Genomic DNA, 19,881 nt, shown 5'->3' on the forward strand with positions numbered 1-19,881 from the left:
CACTTGCAAGTCTGCTTCTTTATTCAACGAAAGAAATGAGAGGAATAAAAATATGACTTCCGTAACTGAATGGGAATCGATACTCCTTTATCCCACCCCACCTACAAAAGAGGAATATTTTCGATTAAATATTGAAAAATATTTCGACACATTTGTAACCAATCATAAAAGTTTAATTTTTTAAAAAAATCGAAAATTGTACCTTTCAAATAACAGGTAAATTTATCTTCCAATTATTATTATTAGTTCTTCTCCATACAGTACGATGGTTGTCACTGCCAAAAATGTTGAGTTTTCTTTCGTTACTAAATATAGCTTTCTTCCAAAGGTTATTGATCTTCAATTGATGAGTTTTTGCAAACTTCAAATGCTTTCTCTGAATTTGCAAGCTGATGAACGGTTTCTCTCTAACAATGCGACTTTTATATTCATCTTGTCTAATGGCATTTCGCACAGTTTCAGCACCTACACTTCTGCCTGTGATTTGAAAAGTTTCTGCAACAATTTGGATGAACCTTATGGTAGCAGCAATCTAAAGGGAAGTGTTAAAAATTTGGGTTTAGATGGAAATTCCATTTTCCAGCAGGACAACGATCCCCAAACAGAATGCACGTAACGTCAAAATATGGTGTATTTTTCATTGTAAACAGCAGTTACACACACCACCACAGTACTCCGACATCAATGCCATTGAATATTCGTGGGCCATTTTCGAAAAAGTGGTTCAAAAATACAAAATTAGAAACAAAACCCATTTAAAACAAGTGGTACAAGAAGAATGGGGTTAAATATCTTCAGATAATAACAAAAATGGGTCTAATTGGTACCATGACGTTTAGAGGTCATTATAAGAGTCAAAAGACATGCAATTTAATAGTGGCACTTTGTTTCTAATCGTGATATTGCAAAAATTTCATTGGTATATTCTCAATTTTTTGAGGCAAAATTATGCGTATGTTTATTTAAAATGCTTCTGAAACTTTTCAATTTAGAGATATTTCGTTGATTTTTCTTTATTTTTACTCTCAATTAAACCATTTGTTATGTGTAAAAATAAAAATATGTTTGCACTTCACGGTAATGTGTTATTTATATTGAAAGTCGCATTTATCAAGTAAAAATAAGGTGTACTCTCAATTTTTTGAGCCACTGTATCTGATTGAACATTCTAATCAAAGAGTTCTGTAGTGCTTTTTATCTGTGGGTGTGTGAATGTACAGTCATTTAATGAAGGTGCAAATTATACAAATGAAATGAGGGAAAGTGTCTCATCAACACAACTATTGAAAATCCTTCATCCCACCCCGCCTACAAAAGAGGAATATTTTCGATTAAATGGGTCCACACATTTGTAACCAATCGTAAAGGTTTAATTTTTAAAAAAAATCTCGAAAATTTATCTAAAAAATAACGGGTAAATTTATCTTTCAATTTCTTAAACTTTCAATATTTTTGTAAAAGGCAAACTTTCCTAACTAAATATCGTAGTTTCTATGTTTATTCGTTCAATGATTCGTATTCTTTTTGATCTCAAACTGTATAAGATAAAATAAAAAAAATGCATATGTTCATGGGGAGAAGCAAAATGGAATGATAGAAAATAAATAAAAATAAATAAATAAAATCCTGTGAAATAAAAAAATGTAAAATAATTTGTTGATGACTAAGCAGCGGAAAGAATAAAAATAAAAATAAAAACTAAATATCTTTATTGTATTTTTACATTTTTGTTGAATAACGGTATCTCTGGCGTCATCGCAGACAGTTGGAATGTTTTTCCAGACATTGCTAATTTATTATCGTCTGGAAAAAAAAAGAACATTAAAAAAACTTTTTTCGGAGAATGATGGACATTTTAATATTATTATTTATTTATAAAAGAAAAACGCTTTGATTGCTTATTAATTAAATGTAGGCATGAGCTTAGAGTTTAAAGGAGTAGATTTAATAATTGTAACTGATAATATATATATATATATATATATATATATATATATATATATATATTATCGTTGAGTGCTCAAGATCAGGCACACATACATTGACAGACTTCTTCCACAACTTTATAGAAATCTACGATCTATACAAGTAATATCAATTAGTATTGATTTGATTTTTTTGCAACAAATCTTGCTATTTCCAAATTTTTTGCTATTTTCCACATTTTTACAAAGATGGGAAAGCTTACAGACTTTACATGAATTGTTTTCAGCTAAAATTGGACAGAAATATGCAAATGTAATACAATTACCGTTTAACAGATTTCATCCATCTAGCTCGCTGCGTTTTTAGGCTTTACTTTATCAATCGTTAGTCATTTGATAAAAGAATCTGAATTTTAGTGGAAATTTATGATTAAAGTCCCTCATAGTGGAAAACGGGTTGAATTATTCAGGAACGAACGGAAAAAAAAATTATTATTTATCTGTACAAATAAAGGCCGAAAAAAAATCCTTTAAAATCGGATTTTTTTTTCTTTTTTTTACATAAAATGGCTATGTTTAGTCTTTTCAGCATGATTTTAATGCTTTTTTTAAATTCAGTGTAGAGTTTTTTGTTTTCCTTTAAAAGTATAAATATTCACTTTCTTAAGTCGAAATCATTTCATATTGGAATTGCCACGAGTTTTGGATTCCTAAATAATTGAAAAAAAAATTCACCAAATTGTTGTTTAAAATAAAATATTTTAATTACAATCATTTCAGGTAATTAAAGAAAATTTCGTGTGGGGGGGAGGGGGGATCAACACAAAAATCTTGTTTTAAATCTTCATTAAATTTGTTTTGTTTATTGTTTTATTGTTTAAGTGCCTTATCAGAAACGCGGCTTATATCAAAATACTAAAAACACATTCTTTGAATAAGTGAAGTGATAGCCTAATAAATTGCCAATAAAACAGATATTATAATATGAATAAAAAAATGCAGAAAATTGAAACAATCCCTAAAAAGGTGTGGTGAATCGCATATAAGCCAGTAACAGCGCTTCTGCCTGAACAGCTGTTTTAGTAAATCGGCTTGTTACTGGACAGCTAACCTAAAGGTCCCAGGTTCTATCCTCACGCGTCCCTTACCGCACATTGGGGACCTCGGACGCTGAACCTTCAACCTTCGTATAGCTGTTGTGGCGCCATCTACCCGCAACTAAAGTCGCCAGACTCACTTGGCGCAGCAAAGTCGTCAGACTCACGTGACGCAGCAACCCTAAGTCGCCAGACACACTTGGCGCATCGGCACCCACAAACTCTCGCCATAACGCTTGGCGCTACTCAAATAAGGGTACGGCCCATTAAGACAACAGCTACTACTCAATATATCACTATTCAACGCCATATCGTTCGTCTCCCCTTCGCCTCACTGGAGGGAGAGTACTGTGGTGAATCGCATATAAGCCAGTAACAGCGCTTCTGCCTGAACAGCTGTTTTAGCAAAATCGGCTTGTTATTGGACAGCTAACCTAAAGGTCCCAGGTTCTACCCTCACGCGTCTCATACCGCTTCAAAGGCAATATATATTTTTTGAGAAATCAGTGACGCTGCCATAAATTACGTATATTTGGGTTGATGCATATCAATGCAGAAGACCGTTGCGATGGCGCCAATCGAGAGCCAGCAAGGCCGCCATTAAAAACGAATTTCTTCATGGGGGTTGCACTTTATAGCCAGAGAAATGTTTGTCTCTCCCTCTGAAGGATATTTCTAGGCGCTTTATTTTATTTCATGCTTTCCTGACTGTTATGTTTCTGTTCTAGAAGAAGCATAAAATTCTTTCACAATAATTATAGTAATAAATAAATAACATTACATACTTTTTATTTCATAATTTAGCATTTTCATACATATTTTTACCAAGCATGTTTATTTAAAAATAATTTATTTCTCTTTGTTGTAATTATTGATTTTTGAAAGAAGTTATTTCATGGGGAAGCGTTAGGGGGGGGGTAGAAGTTTATAACTCCAATGAATCTAAAGTATCGATTCTTTACATCCACGGACACTTTTGATTTTCCTTGCCTTGTACTATAGCTGAAAAATTTAACCTCCATGTTTTAAGACCTCATTCATTCTCCCCCCCCCCAAAAAAAAGGGTCTGAGTTACTATCCATTCATTTTTTTACTACCTTTACCAGTCTACTTTAATTACTTGACTGTCTCATCACTGATAAACTGACCTAATCAGCTCGTCTTAGATTCATTAAAGAACCACCACTACAATTAGAAACCTTTTCATCCATAAAACTTTGACCGAAACACTGGAAAAAGAAGTCGATTGAGCAATCGTTCATCTATCTACCTGTATTTAATTGTTTCATTGGTAAACTGTCTAAACTAACTAAACTAAAATTAATTGAGCCACCACTCGAATAATTAAAACTCTCCAATTTTTTTTCCCAGTCCCCGCACATAACAGAATTAAAGTGCCTCTAAGTAAATATTTCTGACGGTTTCATTGGCCATTGGGGATACTCCCAATTTAATAATGATGCAATCTGAAGCACGTGCTGCAATTGGATGAGGAAGTAAGAATGTTTTTCATATTTATTCATTGTTTTTTCTTAACATTTTGTAGGGTCCTTTTGGAGACGGTCTTCTGCAGTGACATTCTTTATTCCCATACTTTTTTTCCTTATTTTTATCCTTTTTTTTTAGAAAACGAAATGTTAGATGCGTCTGAAAATTTCAAACTCCACACTCATCCCACTACAAAGGCACTCGAAATACTCTTGCTGTCTCTAACCTCTCTACCCATTAGTCACGCCCACTTAACGCTCGCTTCTTCCCACTCTCTGTCCAACTTCCTCTTACCCTTGGAAAGAAACATCTTTTTCCCTCCTCCTCTTGCGCGCCTCACTAGTCATGGGAATAAGTTGAAAGTCACGTTCCCGTGATCCTCTCTGCTGCCTCGCTCCTCATTGGTTTCGTCCTTTTCCCGCCCGAGTGGGAAATCTTGGCAATTCTGTTTTCCGTTTTTCCATCACCGTTATTTTTTGACGAATATAATGCCGCTCAGCTGTTGCCCACATTTTTCATTTCCCTAAAGATATGAATAAGAGAAAACGATGGATTGCCGCCATTCGCAGAAAGGAGTTTTGAATCCAGCAAAAGCAGCAAGGTATGTAAGCTATAGTAAATATATACTCTAAATCAGAGGTTCCCAAACTTTTTTTTCTGGTGGACCACTTTCAAAGTTTTACTATTTTCGGTAGACCCCCTGCTGCTGCATTTCTACTGTATTCCCAAAACTCCTAAAATATATCACCCCAAATTGTTAAGAAGAAGAAAAAAGTAGTACATTTTCTTGAGTCCTATTTATTAAAATAATACTTGTGGTTATACAAAATTATAAACATTTATTATTACAAACAATCAACAATGAAAAATTTATTAAATTAATTACAAAAAAAATCAACAATGAACTCTGAAATGTAAATCAACAATAAAAAATAGTTATATTATTAATGAGACGGATGTACTTGATAAATTGAGAGTAAATTATCAATATTTGGCTTCAGTTCTTGGCATTCGTATTTATACTAATGTAGATTGCAAGCACAGCGCAAATCGCATTTCATCCCTTTGCAGGTCCAAACAAGCATCCCAAACGAGCGGGCGCACGGGCAGCACTTTGCAAGTCTCGACATGTGGTGTACACTTGTACTATTGTCTATTGTTCTATTCAATTCTGTGTTTGAACTGAGTCTGAAATATTTTTGAGTACCTACTTAGTGAATGATGCTACCTGCCTACGTTTATAGGTAAATCCAAGCCAAAATTTTTGTTCTTGATTGTGAAAACCAGAAAATGTTTCGTGGACCCCTACTTACAACTTGTGAAACCCTGTTTTCTTTTCACGTCTACGTGGACCCCCGTGTGCTCTCCTATGGACCCCTGGGGGTCCACCTGGACCACTTTGGGAACCTATGCTCTAAATTCTCGTACTTAAGTCGATAGAATGGAAGAATAATGTCATCTTTTTGATTTTCCTCACAAATGAGATGTCGAAAATGAGGTCTTATTTTTTTAACAGACATTATCTTCTTTGCGAATTATTTTTGATTATTAGCTCTTTAATATCATTTATTTTACATAATATACATACATATACTAATAATGGAGTTGGAAAGGCGGAATCGGGGTTAATACATGCTCACAAATAATAAATCACAAATAAATTTTGTGTTACATTCCATTAGAGATCCCCAAAATGTCTCCAATATGCTTTTGCATATTGTTCGCCAATGGTATGTGCACTGTAACGTGCATGTACTTTTATTAAAGAGTATACGAGGCTCCGGAGTGTTGCTTTTTTGTTACAAGTATATGTTGCTGACTCAGAAAGGAATATTACAAAATAAAAGATTATTTATTGTTGGTCAAAAGAATGCACTGAATTCGAAAATATATTACATAATACTACAGTATTTATTGTTGTTTTAAAAAAATGACCTGATCTCGTCCAGTCCATGGATGTGTATACATTCGGTGGTTTTCTCTGTGGTTCTCTGAAAAGAAATTATAGGCAGTATAAGAAATTAATTTTCTATATGAATATTAAACTAATATATATTTGTACTACTTTCAATATTTGGGGCTCCTTCATTATGTTGTAAAATCGCCGAAGCCCAAATTTTGATTTTTAAATCTTTTATAAGAAAGCAAGTTGTTAAACAAGTTTTCTGGTCTTGCTTTAAAATAACCTATGTTATAATCACAAACGATAAAATATTTTAATATGATTTTTATATTGATAAGTTACATTTTATATCCATTTACAGTGATGAACTTGAAACAAGATATCATATTGGGTTAATATATATTACTTAAATATTTTGAAATTTTTTAATTACACAGAAATTTTACATATTAGTTTTCATTAAGATATATTGCAAGTATTCTATCCTAATTTTTGCATTTTGAACGATTGACCCATTTGTATATCTTTAAAATATTGTTTTATATATTTAATTATTTTTTCTTTCATTTTAAATCAGCATTTTATATTGTATTCACAGAATGTCTTATTTTATGATAATCTGAATTATTTGTAGAATTTCTAGTTTCTCTACTGAGCCTTGCGTCCGTATTCCGAATAATACTTATTTTCTGCTATGGTTATTACGTGTCTGACTATCATCACGGTCTGCGAAGTCAAGAACTAAGTTGGCTGTTAATATAGGCAGTTCATTCGATTCCTTAGCTTTAGTTTCCATATAAGCAACGACTTACGATTAACTATTACCGTTAAACTGCGTTCGGAACAAATTTTTTAAAAGTGGATTTTTAATAATTTTTTCTTTTAGATGCGTTATCAATTATAAACCCGAAAATGGTGAAAAATATTCTTTTATAAATATAATATAAGCAATACCCCCACCTAGCCAGGGACCATGCGGAAAATTTATAAATATAATAATAAAATAATATATTGTAATAATAAATATAATATTTTTGAGAAAAAATATAATATTTTTTATAATATAAATAAAAAAAATATATTTATTTTCTTTATAAATATAATATTTTTGAGAAAAAAATATATTTTATAATATAAAATAAATTCTTTATAAATATAATACTTTTGAAAAGCAGAAGAATTTGTAGTATAATAAAATTTCAGGAAAACGGCTAACATTCTACGGCAAATTGTGAAGCCGTAACCTTCATTTTCTTTATATGCCAGTTACAGGCGAGAATGATGTATGAAATGAGCTGAAGAAGAAATTGAAATGCAAATAATTAAGAGTAAATATATGTCAATATGCCTTTTTCTCCATTCACTTCCAAGTGAATTTCGATATAAATGATTATAAACCCATTCACCTATTCTCTCAACAGCAACAACAACAAAAATGGTCCACATTATTTGAAGTCTATATTATAACTTTCAGGCAATTATCTCTATAGCTTTTGAGTTATGACGTTAAAGGTGAAAGATTTTTTTTTTGAAAAACTAAGTTTTGAGAAAATTGAAGCTTAGGATTCCCTTTCACTAAGGTACGTGTTACATACATATTGTCTCAGGAATTTGAAATTTCCCACAGCGATAAATCTATTCTTCCATTTTTCTCATTTTGCAAATGTTTTTTGTTTGGTTGGAAAAAAGGTTTTTTTCCCTTTGAATGTTTACTTTTGGCAGATAATGTTTTTTAGAATAATTAATTAGCTTAATTTTAATTACAGCCATCTACTTAACAGACTATTTCCTACTCTCATCTTTAAACAGCTTAAAACTCTTAGCATAAATTCATTACTGTAACTAAATTAAAGCATATGTATAAACAATTGCATTGATTGTAATGAAACAAATTGTTGTTTCGGTATTTCCTGACAAGTCATTAAATTATTCTTTTTTTAACATTTTTCTTTCACAATAAATATTGATCACATATCTTTTTAAAAAGATGCAATATCCTGTCTATTTTAGATTTTGGGGATCCTGCCATCATATTCTTGAATATCCTGCCGGGGGCCTTTGCTCCTTGATACTTGCACCTATCATCAAGAATTTTCGGACATTGACAAGTTAACATTGAAAGAACGCTGCTAATAATACTTCGCATATTTTGTAAGTTGCTTTTGTTGCTATGAAATATGATTCTGTAGCAATTTTGAAAATGATCGATGTAGCAATAGGTTAATTTTCCTTTCTCACTTAGCTTTTTTGTACATTTTTTTTCAGTTTTTGAAGAAGAGCTACAACTTTTTGCAATATGTCCTATAGATTCTATGTATTCTTTGAAATACCTTCATAATTTTTCACAAAATTAACAACATAAATGTTTTTTACTCTTATATGTATAAAACTGCAGAAAAATAGAAAAATATTACAATTTTAAGTTACATTTCTATTTCTGAATGCCACATTCGGTTTAGTTTTGCTTGATGCTAAATGAATTATAATCACTGTATCTTTTTTTCTAATACAATAAGAAAAAAACATAAACAGTTTTGGAAAGAGAAAAGCATGCTTTACGAAAAAAACCAACTCAAAAATTATTTTCGTCAAAGTAGTTGAAAGCAGCGTTTTTGACTTAGATGAATGCTTTCATTTGATCCTACAGGAACAGATAATCTAATACTACTTTCTTTATTAATTATTTTTGTTCTAGAAATCGGCACATTTCAGGGCATACATTTAGAAATGGGCTACATATATTTTTATATTCTTAAATTTTAAATAATTTGTTCCTACCAATGACTTATTCGTAGAATTGCTTCATCTGGAGCATAGTTGGCCAGCAGAATTTCACTTCTTCCTCCGCAAAAGGAGACAGAATACCCCAGATAACAGAACTAACACAAAAAACATGATTGAAGTTTGGATAATCTGCCAGAATGTCAGTTTATCTACCAAGAAAAAAATACAGTATGAGATATAACTAATAATCCCTTTAATCAAAGAATGTGCATATATATATCGTATTACTACAAATATTTAAAAAAAAACTATTTTATCTGTGTACCATTCTATAGAGCTTATTGATTCAGCTATGTCTATAATATAGAAAAAAATTAAGACATGCGTCTAATTTTATAATTATGATTTCGAAAAAATATATTCGATGGTATCTGAAATATGCATGCCACTATTCATCATGGTAAAATCCCAATTTTTATATTAACTGTAATTGATCAATTTGTAATGAATTGAAATCCTAGAGACGGGTACCGCCAAGTTTGGCGCCAAATTTTAAAGCTAAAGTTGCCAATATGGCAATATCTCTACGCCTCCAATGTATGGCAACCCTGTGAAGAGAATGGGGTGATGTCGGTGATGTAATTATCAACTAATCAGGTATGAATTGTCTTTGAATATCAACCAATTAGGTATAAGTGCAGCTTTTCGCGGGGAATTTCTAATTTCTACTGCTTCCCAAGTCTTGTAACGTATTTTTTTTCTTACTTTCTTCGATTTCTCTTGTGGTGGCAGCTTTTCGTGGGGAATTTCAAGAGTTTCACTTCATTTAATTGACGATTGGATTTGTTCTGATTTCTTCTGCTCTCCAAGTCTTGTAAAGTATTTTTTTTCTTACTTTCTTCGATTTTTCTTGTGGTGTAAAATGGCTGGTATGAATGTGACAAATGAGGAATCCCTTAAATTGAGGGGTTTTTTCGATTTAGAACGTTTGGGAGCAAAAGCGTGTGTTGAATGGTGCATGAAAATGGATTTAATTGCTGATGGAAGTGTGGTGAATGCGGGCAGGATATGGTATTAACAGAAAGGAAAGGTTTGTAGAAGAGAAGGGCATTATTGTAAATTAACGAAATTCACATCGTTAAATCGGGTGAGTTAAAAAAAAAAATTTGTATTGTTATTTTTGTGCATTTTTTTAAATTTAACATTGTTCAAATTGTGCTATTTTTAATTATTTCTAATTCTTATTTTTGTTCTTTTTGTATACTTCATGTCAAATTTTTCTCCTGCCATAGCCCCATGGACGCTGTAATCTTCAGAAAAAAATGTCTTGAAAATAGTCATAATATTGAGAAATACAATTCTGAAGATTACAGCGTCCGCGGGGCTTGGCGAGAAAAATTTGGCAGGAAATCGCCAAATGGCACCCTTCTCTAGAACTGTCCCAAAGATTTATAGTGTCTAATATTTATATCTATAGCAACAGTATGTCATCTAACATTTAACTGCACGTTGTTTAATTCTGAATTTTGGAACCACTTCTTTTTCAACTTGCAAACTGCACATTTGGTTCGAAAAGTGGCTCACTTTCTACTTTCATTAAGTTACAACAGATGCAGAGCCTCAAGACGGTGGATTCAAAATCTATTCATCACAAAATCATTTATATCATCTTTTTATATACTCAATGCCACGCTGTAGAGTACCGGGAAGAAACAAAATCTAAGTACTCTACAGTGTTTATTTTTTACGTATTATAAATTATTTAAGAATCATTTCATTTACATGCTTCTTAAAACCTTTTCATATATAAAATTTTCAAAATAACTTGAAGTAGTTCGTTCCTACCTGATTTGATTTCAATTCTATCTTCACATTGTAGTCCAGTATATCCCTCATAGCATCTGTGTCATAAATATACATAATTGAATAAATTTAAAATGAATCAAAAGTAACTTCATGGTTGTTTCTAAATAGATAACATATGATAATTCCTTTGTCATTTTAAAATTTGAATTCAAAGTTTTTAAAGTAAGAAAAGCTTTGAGTATCGTTTATTTTTTAAATACAAAGCTGTTTTGAACAACTTTGAAACAACAATCATTTTTGAAAATGATCTTTAAAATTATAAACCTCGGTGAACGCTTGACATCTTCTATCAGAAACAGTATGGGAGCAAGAATGACACCTAACACTTAATTTCCGTTCAACACTAGCAGGAGGTAATATAATCTGTAATGACTCGTTTACAGTACATATCGCAAAAAAATAAATAAATAAAAAATAAAAAAATAAAAAAAAATTGGCATCTTTGATGGAATCGGATTTCGAATCTCGAAACCTCCTGTTCCAAAATAGGAATTAAACCACAATATCACCATTATTCCTGAGGAGGCACTGGAAATGTTCCGTTAAACAAAGGCATTAAAAACACTTTTAAAATTCACATTCAATATCAAAAATTTTCTATTACATTGAAGATTGTAGTGTAGCGAACACAAGTGTTTTTTGATATGTTTCAAACAAAATGAACTACTGAAATATATAATTATTGCTTTTTGTGCAAAATGGTTTATTATTGGCATAATATTTTAATCTGAATGTAAGTATAATGTCATATTATGCAATAATTTTTTCTTGATTATTGAAAGCAAAGTAATAAAAGTAACATGCTCTTTATTTTTACTTTTAAGCTATCGAAATATTTCAATATTAATTAGAAATTTCAACCAATTAATGAATTCTATAAAATTTTAACTATTTCTTTAATGATAGATGGAAAAAAAAACAGATTTTCCTTAGAGTAATTTTACAGTATAATCCGATTTAAATGTTGTTATTCGAATCTGAAAATAGAAACAATAGCCCCAATCTTTAGACAAGTAAATATCCATGTCAACTGGTTGCCGTCCTGGAATTTTTCAAAGAAAATTTTCCCTTTCTAGAATGTCGGTTACTCTCACATCCAGATCCACCGAGAAAGTTAAAAAACAAGGAAAATCGAGCAAAAGACTGCAAAATGAAATTAGATATCTTCAGAAGTTGCCATGGTAAGAAGAATTATTTATTATTAGGTAGATTCCTATAGGAAGATCACCTATTGCGATGGTTCTCATAACAGGATATATATATCCTTTTGGTTCAGGCTGTGAATTTGAATATAGAAAATGTTCATTGTTTGAAGGAATTTATAATATGAAATTCGTAAATAGTTTTAACAGCAGTGCGATTAAGTGTAGAATACTACTTAAAGGGATTGTATTTTCCAAAGTGCCTGATATGTTGTATCTACCAGCACCAGAGATTTTAGAAGTCTCATATTGTCATTTTCAAGATTTTAAATCCTTGTGGTAATGAATTTAAAAATTAATTTCAAAATTCCTTGGGACAAAACCAAGGTATGTGTTTCAACGTATAAGATTTCGAAAAGCATATTTCTGCCAGATATTTTATTATTGCTCATTTTTAAAAAGGCTCTGAAAATTGTAAAACTCTATACATATGAATGGATATCTAAAAACACTAACAACATAGACAATTATGACTTGTATGAAATTGAAACATATTTTAAACTATAACAATTAGTTACATGGTATTTCTGGTTTATAAATGCAGTTAATATTATCAAATGTTTATTTATATATTTAAACTATGTGTTTCCTACGTGCCTCTATGCAAAAATGATTAAATTGAAAAAAAATCAAAGCATATTCAAGTTGCATAGATTGAAATATAGTCTTCTCACCTGCATCTATAATAATGTCCAATTATTTCACATTTTCCATGCACACATACATCATCGTCGCATATATCTAGGAAAAGTAATAACATATAACATTTTATAATACAGAAGCATTCTATTATATTTCACTAGTTATTCCGTTAAACGTTTGGAGTTCTATTTTTTTTTTTTTAACAATCACAAATTTTCCCTTCATTTTTTAACTAATCAGTTTATTTGACGGTACTAGAAACGGTATTAGAAAAACAATATAATAGGAAAATGCATCAAGTTAGAAATCAATGTTTTCATATTGCGTGTTTATTGATAACCATATTTTGAAAGTTTAAGTATTTAAAAAATATAAGATAATAAATAATAAATTATTTTCAATAAATATATTAGAAATTATACTTAAAATAAGAATGATTTAAAAATTAAAAAATTCCATGAATAGATAAATAATTCAATGTTTATTATTAATAAAAATGAAAGCATTGTCTGTGTTTATTTATTTCTGTGCTTATCTTTTATAGTGTTGACAGATGGAGATGAAAAAATTGGGGTCTGGACATATTTTGGAGGTTAGGATTGAAAAAATGAGGGCTTTATTTGAAATTTCAATTAATTAAAAACCATCCCAAATTTCTAGTATATTTTTTTTCCTGATAGACTTGAAAAATGCTGGAATACTGAAATGAATTTTCCAACGAACTGAAATTTTAAAAATATCTATTAACCGGGGAGGTGCGCTCTTTTAGACCGCTGAAGATGCGATTTCGGTCACCCCTTTTCTATTTTTTGCTCAATCGAATGGATTGACCCTGTAGCCTCCTGTTACGTGATTTTCACTACACGTGCACTTTTTCAGCCAGTTTTAGCGGATGCTTTTAAAAATAATTTTAGCTATTTCTTAGCGTGACGTCTGTGAGACCGCACCTCACTTTTAGTGTTCCAGTTTTATACAAGGATTAGCAGAGGATTCTAAAACTTGGTGCTCGAAACACATCCAACCTACTTTAAAAGTAGGTTGGATGAATAAACAGTTATAAAGCAGAGTTCCAGACACTTTTATATGAAGCAGAAAGTGATTTTAATGATAAGGATAACTGCACTGATTATTATTATTATTATTTATGAAAGTTGTCATTCGACTGATTCTGATTTGTATGCTCAAATATAATTAATTTTTCTAGTGATAATGTATTTTGAAAAATTTCTAAAATATATTAATATACCAAGAGGAATATCTACAACATTTATAGGCTGATTTTTATACTTGTAATTAACCTGTATGTTTAAATAATGCCCTCGAAACCCGATGATGCCAACAAAAAAAAAGTCAATTTTACCAATAATCATTTTTTTTTATTTTTCATATAATTGTTGAATTTTTCCTTATATTGGTTTTCTATATACCTTTGTACACTGGAAAAAAATTAAGATTTAAAAAATAATAAGTAATGTTTTTTCAAGAATATTATTTGTTGTAACATGTAATTTGAGAAGAAAATGTATGTTCTCACACAATTACTTTTTTTCAGTGATAATGTTTTGAAAAATTTCTGAAACATATTTATATATCAAGAAAAATATCTGCAGAATATATTGACAGATTTTCAATTAATACCATTATTAGAAAATTTAATTTGAGTGTAAAGAAAATACCATCTCCTAATCCGCCCCCCCCCCCCAGTTAATTTTCTAAATTTTAACTTCCCTAGTTAAAGGATATATCTTTTTTCTGTAATTTTAATAATTTTTATTATAAACTTTGTTATACATATTTGTCTTGGAATATTCTCTCAATGCTGATAATCAAGGTACGAATATTATTATTATTTGGGCACTTTTTCGGTTATACCGGGCAAAAAGTCTGATTTAGACCCGCACAAAAAAAAGTTGTAGCGTAAGGTTTGTTCCAGCGACTTTTTAATCTAAATTATTTGTCCCCTGTCCCCTTTCCCTTACGCTCAGCTAACCGAAAAGTCCCATTTTTTGCACATTGAGTGTGCATACTTAAAACACAGTTTTAATGAAGTTTTAAAACTCATTTATAAATTTGTGATAATTGTAGTTTAGATTTAAGTTAATCAAAGCTGAGTGCTTTTAATAAATTGTGAACTTATAAACAGTATTAATTATTTATGTAGTTTAATCTGATAAATCTATGTCATTGTTCTTTAACTTGATGTCTTATTTTCGTGCAGTACGTTTCTTATTATTTATCATTTTCTTATTTTCCTTACTCTCTGTTGGTCCATTTTTTATTGGATCCATAGACAAATTCACTAATATATTTAAAATATAATAAGATACTAAAATTATTCAGTATATTTGATATGGAACCAAAAAAAAAATTTTTGAATGATTTCAACCATTTTTCTCTATATTTAAAGACAAATTTCAATTCAACAGTTAGATTATTGAATTTTAAAAATAGGCGCTTTCGATTATAACATACATTTTAGGTGATGAGAGAATTGGGTACGTTTAGGACGGAGGGATTTATGTTAGAGTTAATTGGAATGCGTATAGCACAATGAATAAAAATGTTGTAATAAATAAAAATGTCTAAGAAGGTTCAAATGACATATGTACAAAAATTTTAATTTTAAAACCAATTTATTATGGTATTTATTACTACGCCTTAGCTTAGCATAAAAAATTTGACTAGAATATTTTACTAATCGCAATATTTTTTCAGCTGGTCAAAAATAAATAAATAAAAATAAAACATCCCTTTGAATACAATTGCTAGATAATATTTCAGAAAGAATGGACCCATTCCCATCTTCAGTTTTTTTTATTTATTTAAAGTTCTAAATTTCTTTGCGTTTTTGATTGAATTCAACGAATAACAGTAAATTCCTCGAATGAATCAAAGACCTAAATGAATCCTACTAAATTTTTCTACTAAAATAAAGACCTTTTTTAATTCGATCACTATGGATATATTTAATTAACTAAAATAATTAATAATAATCAAAATTATACGATTTTTAAACATAAAATTCACTTTAATAAATTTGAATAAAAATATTTTAATTTTATACTAATAATATAAAGTTAATAATAATATAACTCATTTGCCAAGTTCCTATGTCAATTTTTCTTTGCTAGAATCATGACAGTGGTAAACAGAAGAAAGATAATAAGTATTAAACGAAGAAACATATTTAATTTACTGAATAGTAGGTTTAAAATATTATTAATGTTTAAAAATGTTAGAATAATTAAGAATTTTTTAAAGCAAAAGGAAACTATTTCAAAAGTGTAAAGTACGGATGAAAATGATGCTGATAAAATAGGGATTTAGAAATTATAAAACGAATTAGTTTACACTATTTTCTACTTCCAATAAATGGCTATTATTATATAAAAAATAATATTTTGTACTTTCTACTGCAAAAGGTAGTACAACAGGTGTCGTCAAATTGAATGAGTCAGTCATGTTTGTTGATAAGCTCATTTCTGGAATTAAAAATTTTAAAAAGTATATAATAAAATGCTCATATAAAATTTTTATAAAAACAAGGATTTTGTCTTCAAATAAATTTAAAATAATATTCTTTGTTTTTCTGCTTGAAAGTTCAATAATTAAAAAAAAACGACTACATGCGAAATTTTTGAATAAAATTTTGCTGAGATATTTAGCTGCTTTTTATAAGTCGCTGACAAAAAAAGGTAACATTGAAAAATTTATCAGTATTTTAAGATTTTCAATGAATTTAATTTGATAAGAATTTAAATTCAATTCTAGAATTCATGTCATTAAAGTTAGTTAAAAAAAACTTCACAAAAATATTTTTTGGTTATAAAAAAAAGCAATTCAAAATATATTTATCTAAAGCAAGAGAATGTCTAATTGTAAATAAAATACATAAAAGAAACAAAGATAAGTATTTTGCGTCAAAAATAAATATCGAAAGGTAAGCAATAAAACTTTGGATTGGTTTAAAGTTAAAAATTAATTAAAAATTAAATTTTAAAATTACCTTGTGTAGTACTCGTGAGATTAGAGGAATCAACCGTTGTTGTGGAAGAACTAGTTCCTGCAACTAAAAATACAACATGATTAGCAAAAAAAAATCTCAATTTTTGTGAAATTTTCAACGGAAGCTTATTGATGTATTGAAAAATATTTATAACAGTTAAATATTAGACTGAGCCATTGTATATATTTATTTTTCTGTTCGTTTATTTTTTCATTTACTTATTTTTTTATTTATATTTTCCACTTTATATATATATATATATATGATTTTATTTTATCTTATTTTTCTACTAAATTAAAATTGCCTATCTACTGTAAATTTTATTATTTACAAATTATGTTTCAATGATGCTGTTGGAATATTATGTAGACTCTTCTGCTTGGGCTATTTAGACCGCTCCACTTTTTCTTTTTTATGCCTACTCTTTTTTTCTTTTTTTTCCTTTGGCTGTTTTTAGCTTCTAGTACACAAGATTATGAAGGAAAAAAAAATTAAATAGCTAATCCTTTGATAGCTATATAAATTCTATTTTTTTAAATTTTTTTATGAGCTTTTACCGGTGTAACGCCACTTTTGGCACACACCTAATCATCATCAGAATACCTACACGGCAATCTACACTTACGGACAGAAGTGTCACTGATTAGAATTTAAGAGAGAGGAGCTGCAATGGACATAAATGTGAATCCTGTGTAACAATAATACCTACTCTGGTATGCATACATCTGACTCTGGTATGGATACATCTGATACATCTACTCTGTCTCTACATCTACTACTATTCTACATCTCTACATCTACTCTCTCTACATCTCTATATCTACTATCTGTCTCTACATCTACTCTGTCTCTACATCTCTGTCTATACATCTACTCTGGTATGCATACATCTGATATGCTAAAGTATCTGAATCCTGTATAACAATAATACCTACACGGCAACCTACACTTATGGCCAGAAGTTAGAATTTAAGAGAGAGGAGCTGCAATGGACATAAATGTGAATCCTGTGTAACAATAATACCTACTCTGGTATGCATACATCTGACTCTGGTATGGATACATCTGATACATCTGACTCTGGTATGGATACATCTGATACATCTGACTCTGGTATGGATACATCTACTCTGTCTCTACATCTACTACTATTCTACATCTCTACATCTACTGTCTCTACATCTCTATATCTACTATCTGTCTCTACATCTACTCTGTCTCTACATCTCTGTCTATACATCTACTCTGGTATGGATACATCTGATATGCTAAAGTATCTGAATCCTGTATAACAATAATACCTACACGGCAACCTACACTTATGGCCAGAAGTTAGAATTTAGAATTTGAGAGAGAGGAGCTGCAATAAACATAAATATGAATCTTGTATAACAAATAATTCAATTAATGTGCATATAAACAATTTTGGAATTGAAGGATTAACAATTGTTAAAATGATGAATAAAATGCTATAGATTCTTCAACTGTAGAAAATTTTCTGAACAGAATGCGACCAATGTGATCAAATAATCATTGTTTTTCTAGTAACAGCAGTTAAATAAAACGGGAAAGACAAAAGTTTGAATAAATTTAGATCATTAAGAACAAATTTAATTTAATTAATTAAAAAAAATGAATAATAGCACAGAACCACTGCTAAAGAAAATATCATATTTTAAGCTATTTTAATAGATCTTTTTGATTAATGAAGCATTTTTGTGCATTAATTGCTCATTTATTCCCCTTTTCAACCCAATTAAATTTACCTCCAATTATATTTTTTTATAATATGTATATTTTAATGTGAATATTTTTTTATTTATGTATAAACATAAAATGTCAAAAATGTTAGCGCACCAGAAAATTGGAAGATGTTTTACGAAAGTTTTTTCTTAAATGAAAAAAATTACTAAGAAAATGTATTATTAGAAGACAAAAATAATGGCTGTAAAATACTATTTACATTTATAAGAATGCATCCATTTACCTTGGTTTTCAAAAACTAAACTGACAGAACTTAAACTAAACTGACAGAAACTTAAAAGATATGCAAACAATTTGGACGAAATAGTATGAGATAGTATTTATTATACTTCCTGTGATTTAAAGATGCAAGAAAATGTATTACATCTTACTTACATTTTGTGATATCATTTGATATGTAACTATCATAGAGTTTCGAGTTTGAATTTACCAGTATTTATAAAAACACATTACACTTTCACAAGATTTGTTTGGAGTTTCAAGATTTTTCAAGTGCAAATCTATATTTATAATAAGGCTCAATGTGTGTGTGTATGTTGGCGCTCTACAGGTCAAACCGTTTGACCAACAGCTGCCAAATTTGGCACAAGTATATCTTGAAGGTCGGAAATGTGCACCTCGGACCAATTTTTTTCTTCGAATTTTTAATTAGAATTTCGATTAATTAAAAATTAAGCAAAATTTTGACTTTTTTCCCCTATAACTTCCGAAAATATTACAACAAGTAATTGATTTTTACATCACATTGAAAAAAAAAATTATCTTTCTAAAGATACTAATATTTTAACCAACAATTTAGATTTTTATTTTAATGTATTTTTTAAAAGAATTATTTATTTTTATTTTTACACAATTTATTTCACACAAAATAAAAATAAATTTAATCTGCACGAGCACGCTAAAGGGAAAAAAATTAGCTTTTATCAATATGTTGCCATCATATGGACAAAAGCTGAAATTAAAAAAAATCAACTATCATTGCAAATTAAATATATAAAAGTGTAATTTTCAGAACATGTCTGAATGAAATGAAATATGATTTTTTTCCAAAAAAATAAACTCAAGGTAAGTTTTTTATGATCTTTTACAATACCTACATTTCTAATTCATGTAATAGTTTTATTTAAGACAAATATTATTTAAAATGTATTAGATATCTACTCTAATCGAAGCCAAACAGCTAATTTGTAAACCTTTAGTAATAGCCATTTATCTGCTAACAAAATGATCTAAATGAAATTAATTATTATACTTTATGTAAATT

At 29.5% G+C, this 19,881-nt stretch overlaps 1 protein-coding gene across 5 annotated transcripts in view; it reads right to left on the reverse strand.

Annotated features, from left to right (window-relative positions):
• Positions 1 to 6,341: 6,341 nt before the first annotated feature.
• Positions 6,342 to 19,881, reverse strand: part of LOC129975615 (neurogenic locus Notch protein-like) — a 60,287-nt gene continuing 46,747 nt past the window's right edge. For 4 of the 5 annotated variants that reach the window (XM_056088692.1, XM_056088691.1, XM_056088690.1 and 1 more), the window contains 6 exons: positions 16,854 to 16,916; positions 16,255 to 16,329; positions 12,880 to 12,946; positions 10,983 to 11,038; positions 9,192 to 9,346; positions 6,342 to 6,501 (listed from right to left, as the gene is read on the reverse strand). In XM_056088692.1, coding sequence (XP_055944667.1) covers positions 9,246 to 9,346; positions 10,983 to 11,038; positions 12,880 to 12,946; positions 16,255 to 16,329; positions 16,854 to 16,916 — 362 coding nt within the window. In that variant the 3' untranslated portion in view covers positions 6,342 to 6,501; positions 9,192 to 9,245. The remainder of the gene's footprint in view (positions 6,502 to 9,191; positions 9,347 to 10,982; positions 11,039 to 12,879; positions 12,947 to 16,254; positions 16,330 to 16,853; positions 16,917 to 19,881) is intronic. The other variant, XM_056088689.1, reaches the window with a different exon arrangement.

This window comes from Argiope bruennichi, chromosome 7 (assembly GCF_947563725.1).
Source record: "Argiope bruennichi chromosome 7, qqArgBrue1.1, whole genome shotgun sequence".
Taxonomy (NCBI): Eukaryota; Metazoa; Arthropoda; class Arachnida; order Araneae; family Araneidae; genus Argiope; species Argiope bruennichi.